Below are 5529 nucleotides of genomic sequence, written 5' to 3'. Positions count from 1 at the left end.
TCCGAATAAAGTGTGGCCGGCGAGGTAAGCCAAAGGTGGTGCATGCCAACAGGCTTTAGCATTATCACGGTCCAGGACATTTCAGTTCTAACAAAATGAACAACGGAACAAATGATGCTGAAGAAGAAACTTTACCCGGTTTTGAGAGGGGAAAACAGTGAAGCCGTTAATGAAGTTACTACCACTAATGTGACTTCTACCGATAATGGGACATTTTTTGATGGAGCAGATGAACCCACGTGAAGCAGAAGCCAATGAGACGGAGACCAGTAAGAAAGAAGAAACGTCCTGTAAAATTAAGAGACTTTGTTGTATATTAGTTTTGTGTTTGTAAGTTCTATACATTTAATTAAGTTATTGTTAATTATTTATTGGTTTAATGTAAGTGGCTATTGTTCAAGACGAACAATACTAAGGAAGGGGCAGTGTTACAACAACGGAAGTCACGTGACGCTGCTGGCGCTGGTAGCGTGCGTGATGAGTTTCTCGAATGATCGGGGAAGTCCGAGTGTTTTCGATTAAGCATTTCAGTTTTCATAATATTCATGATTTCATAACCAATTAAAACAAAAGACTAATGCTCCGTTGAAATATAGAATATATTCTAAGCATAAAATATTCTTATTATGCTTATAAATCGTCTACTGTCAATTTGCTATTGTATTAGCATAACTTACTTCCGTACACAAGTATATGTATTACAATATTATTTATTTTAATTAGGACATTATTGCGCTTTGCCGAGAGAGATCGCAACAATCGGTTAGAAGCCAGCTGAATAGATAAGACGTGTACTATACAGTGGAATTTTAGTTATATAACTTGCAGTTTTAGATTTAATTGTATTATGTATAGTGTGTAAGTTAATGGAAGTTCTTGTTGATGAGGTAATTAAGGTGAAATTAACAAAGCAGAAGTAGGTCGTTATATTGGCGTAAGGAAATTAGTTTATTAAAGCATACGACATACATGTGTATTCAAAATTTGATTAAAAATAAAATGACTATGAATACGATTACAAATGATAGTTTATTATATTTAAACATTGGCCTAAGTTTTCACAAATCAACTTCAAATTCGTAAGGCTAAGAATCATTGCCATTGGATATATTATTTTGATTTGTGTCATATCACTTCAATTTCAAGTTCAACTTTTCACTTTTTTAGCCAATGCATGGTGTGTTGGTTTTACTTTTAATCTAGTAAAACTTGTATGACTGATAATTTCAACATTTCTGAAGAAAGTGATCGTTTCCTTTGATTTAATAAAGTTAATGATGTGAGTGACAAAGACAGTAAGAGTAAGAATATCCAAACCAGAAATAGGATTGAAGATAATTATAAACGAAAACTTAAAATTTAATATTATAAACTTAATTAAAGACAGATCAGACAGAAGTAGTCAAGAATAAGTTTCAAAGTTCAACTTCAAGGCTTCAGAAATTCAGTCTCAGATAAGTTCAGAAAGTATAACTAATACTTAGTAAAAGTAAAAACTGAAAGCAGTGGCATTGATTTTGAACACTGAAATCATTTTAAGATGAAAAGAGTGGTCCTGTTTAAAAATGGTTCACAAATGGATGGAAAAGTAAGTACTTATAATATTTGAGTATATTTTAACAGTAAATATTATTGTTAACAATAATATTATTGTAAGATGTAACACATGGACAATGAGAAACCATTTGGCATTTCAAGACAACCATTGCACATCCATCCATGAGAAAAAGTAAAAACCTATGTTTCATTTTTCAGGAAATTATTGATTCCCTCTTTTAAAAGATTAGATGAAAATGTAAAAATGAGAATTAAGGATTTCTTAAATAAAGGTAAGGAAAATATTAGGATTGGAGTATAGCCTTTAAGGGATGCTAAAGAAAGGCTCATTTCTGAAAATTATAATATGGCTGAGTTGCTAAGTCTTACTTTTCATTCGGTTTTCTTAGTTTTAATAATAAAGATTTAAGCAATATTCCTCATCCTTTACAGTTCTGAGGTGTAAAACAAATCAAACAAAATGATCACATTAATTCTGAGATTGTTAAGAAAGATTGGGAATTATAAAGAATGATAAGGCTACTGGATTAGGTCACTTGCTAATATCTTCTGTAAGTTATTGAATAGTGAGCAGGTACCAGAATATTGGAAGCTGGCTAATGTGACTCATGTTTTCAAGAGTGGTGATAGAGATATGTCCATGTAAATTATAGGCCTATTTACTCTTACATCATTGATGGGAAAAGTTTCTGAAATTCTGATATAAGATGCTTTGTAATGTCATTTAACAAAGTTTAAAATGTTGAATAGTCAATATGATTATACTAGAAGAAATTCTTGTCATATTAATCTTTTAATAGTTTTTGAAGAAGTTACTACTTATGTCAGGCCTCAACAAATATTTTCATATCTAAAAGCCATCCCAAAAACTTAGAGCCAGGTTCGATATAGAAAAGTTATAGGATATATTTTGAGTCGGTTGTGTGATTATGGTACAAGACATACAGTTTTACACTAAAAAAACAAAGAGTTAATTATTAAACTTTATAATATCACATATATTAAAGTTAAACTTCAATATGTGCAATTATTAAAATAGTAAACTAAATAACTATAACTTAGGTGGATTCTTGAAAGGAATGAAAGTAAAATAAAAATAATCATGCAATATCAATATGCATACTGATAAGGCCATGCATGATAAGGCTTGCATGAATAAAATGGAAGGAAATACTAGATGCCACAAAGAAATTTTTAATTGCCATGGTGACCTGCTGCCCAGGATTTGTCAAGGTCTGGCTTATGTAGATTAGGATAAGAGTGTGGATTTGTTGTTTTTGGATTTTCAGAAAACATTTGACAAGGTTCACATAAAATTAAAAGGCTTATTGACAACAACAAAAAAAAACTATGTTGGTGTGGGCTCTTTATATACAACAATGGCTTGATGGAAGACAGCAGAAGGTTGTTATAAATGGAAGTTCAGTCAAACTGGATTAATGCCATAAATGGGATTCCTGAAGCATCAGTGTTGGGACTTTTGCTCTCTTTGATTTCTATAAATAACATTGAAGGAATGTTCAACAAATTACTTATAATTTATATTTGTGGATGATATTAAGTCTTGAATGATGCTAACTGTGAGGAGAAGGAGGATGCTTTCCAAAGGTGTTCATATTATTTGGTGAAGTCAGGGAAATAATCTGCAGGTGACTTTTAATTACAATAAATGCAAGGTAATGCATGCTGGATGTTGTGATTTTGAATTATGAGTATAATTTTGATGGGAATAACCTTAACAGAAGATCTTGGTATTCTGGTTGACAAGTCTTTTAAGCCATCCAAGCAAAGTGGTATGGTAAATAGGGTTTTAGGTTGTATCTACAGAAATATTGACTATAGGTCTAAAAAGATTATAATTTCATTTTACAAGTCATTCATTGGTTAGGCCACATTTGGAGTACTGTGTTCAGTCTAGAGTGTCTTAATTTAGTAAGGACATAGATTTGTTGGAAAGGGTTCAGAGGACTACTACAACAATGTCATCTTGGATGGAAAGTGTTATATGATGATAGGTTGAGATCTCTGAAATTGTTTTCTGTTGAAAAAATAATAGAGAGGATTTGATCGAAGTATTTAAAATTGTTAGGGAATTGATAGTGTCAATGCATCATCTGTTTTTGAACTTAATGGTGAAATTGGTAGGTCTAGGGAACACAAATATAAATTTTGGCAGTAAAGGCATCATCTTCAGCTATGACAGTTTATAACAGGGCAGTTTGCTTTTGGAATAGGTAGCCTTCAGAAGTGGTGGATACAGTAACATTATGGGATGTCTTGGCCAATATTTGAATGATGAGGGCTGGTTTTGTTTTTTACTTTTGGGACATCATAGATGAGTCTTTATAGTAAATTGTAGGCCATTTCTTCTGATGATAGCAACTCATTCCATACACCAGTCAATTCTTTTCCAAAGCTTAAACTTGTGTCCTCTCACTTTCTTGTTATTAGAACACAATAGCACAAAGAAATAAAAAGGCTTTATGCTATAGGTCCCTTGAATAATCTCAAACTTCAATTAGATAATGTTTTGCTATAAAAAGAAAATACAGATATCTCAACCTACCCCTATAGAAATCCTTCCATCCCTGTAATCATCTCTGAGACCAACCTTGTAACCAATTTGTGCTTGTTATAGTTTTCATGCCATAATATTTAAATTAGTAAGCAAATGTTAACAAAATTTGTCAGATTATCAGTAAACATTACATTGCTTTCATACCCAAAATATAATTTTTTTTTATTAAGTCTTAAGGTTTGTAAAGCAATGTTTTTCTCATACTTTTTTGTTCTTTTTGCATGTTGCTTATCTATCATGCAAAGTAATTTCATTTTAAGATAAAAAATACTTTTATGCATCAGAAAAATTTCAAATATCACATGCGAAATCTTTATTTTGTCAAGATAGTTATCAAACAATTCTTAAGAAAACACTTTGTATTTTATCTATTATTTTCAGTAATGAATCTCTGTACAGGTTTGGTAGATTTGACTGATCTCATAACCACCATAAAAAATTAGGAAATAAATATAAATTATGCCTCTTTCATTCTAGAATGAACACAAATTATAACACAAAAACATAAATGTTTAGACTAAATAGCTTAAATCTCATAACAGTATACATTTATATATATTTATTATTTTTGTTATATTGACCTTTCAGCCATGCCTGGCTAACAATGACGAAGCACTTGTGCACTTGTTACTGTATCCAATGACAAAGAACTGACCTTTGGTCTTTACAAAATAACCTGTCTTGGCTGTGTTTTAGTAGACTAGTATTTTGTAAAATACACTCACATTTCAATTATTATACATTATATATGTATATAGATTATTGTTATTTAGAAATAAGTTCTTAATCTTATTTTTCTTAAAACATAGAACAGTAAATAAAGAAGTAAAGCAAACAATTATCTTCTAGTTATGACCTTTGTACTTAGTTGCTGCCTTTAAAAATTTTGCATGTAGAAGATATGAAACAAAATATATTTTTTAGGTTTTATATAAACATTTGAATAACTAAAAAAATCATAAATTAAATTAAAACATCAATACCACAGAATTCCACTATAATTTATCAAGCTTAGTAACAAAGATGTATTTTAGTCTAAAAAAATATGAAATTTTGAGTAGACTAAATATACACCTTATCTCATTGAATTATTGGCTCAAATGAAAGAAATGGCATCCAATCCCTTTAAAATGGCCAAGAAAGCCACTGTGGGGACATTCTGAGCTTTTGATTGGTTATTCATGTCATATATAGAAGTAAATGTATATAAAGAAGCATTTCCAAAAATGGAAAAAGGTAGATGGGGTGCTACTGTGTTTGATTTATTACATGAGCAATATCTTAGCAAACAGAAAAGATAAGAGGTTCTTATTTTATATTTAGCTTGTCAATGTCGGTAATTTGAGTTTCTAATCCATACGAAACTATGGATTTAGTATTTTGACTTCACAAAC

General features: G+C 30.6%; 1 protein-coding gene across 1 annotated transcript in view; it reads left to right on the top strand.

Moving 5' to 3' along the window:
* Window positions 1–751: 751 nt before the first annotated feature.
* Window positions 752–5529, top strand: part of LOC106469170 (BTB/POZ domain-containing protein KCTD9-like) — an 80965-nt gene continuing 76187 nt past the window's right edge. Inside the window, exon 1 of the mRNA XM_013929634.2 lies at window positions 752–1588. Within this exon, the coding sequence (XP_013785088.1) occupies window positions 1541–1588 (48 nt within the window). The 5' untranslated portion in view covers window positions 752–1540. The remainder of the gene's footprint in view (window positions 1589–5529) is intronic.

Source organism: Limulus polyphemus, unplaced genomic scaffold (genome assembly GCF_000517525.1).
Source record: "Limulus polyphemus unplaced genomic scaffold, Limulus_polyphemus-2.1.2 Scaffold3335, whole genome shotgun sequence".
Classification (NCBI taxonomy): domain Eukaryota; kingdom Metazoa; phylum Arthropoda; class Merostomata; order Xiphosura; family Limulidae; genus Limulus; species Limulus polyphemus.
The sequence above is the reverse complement of the archived record's forward strand: the minus strand, read 5'-3'. Positions and strand labels throughout refer to the sequence as shown.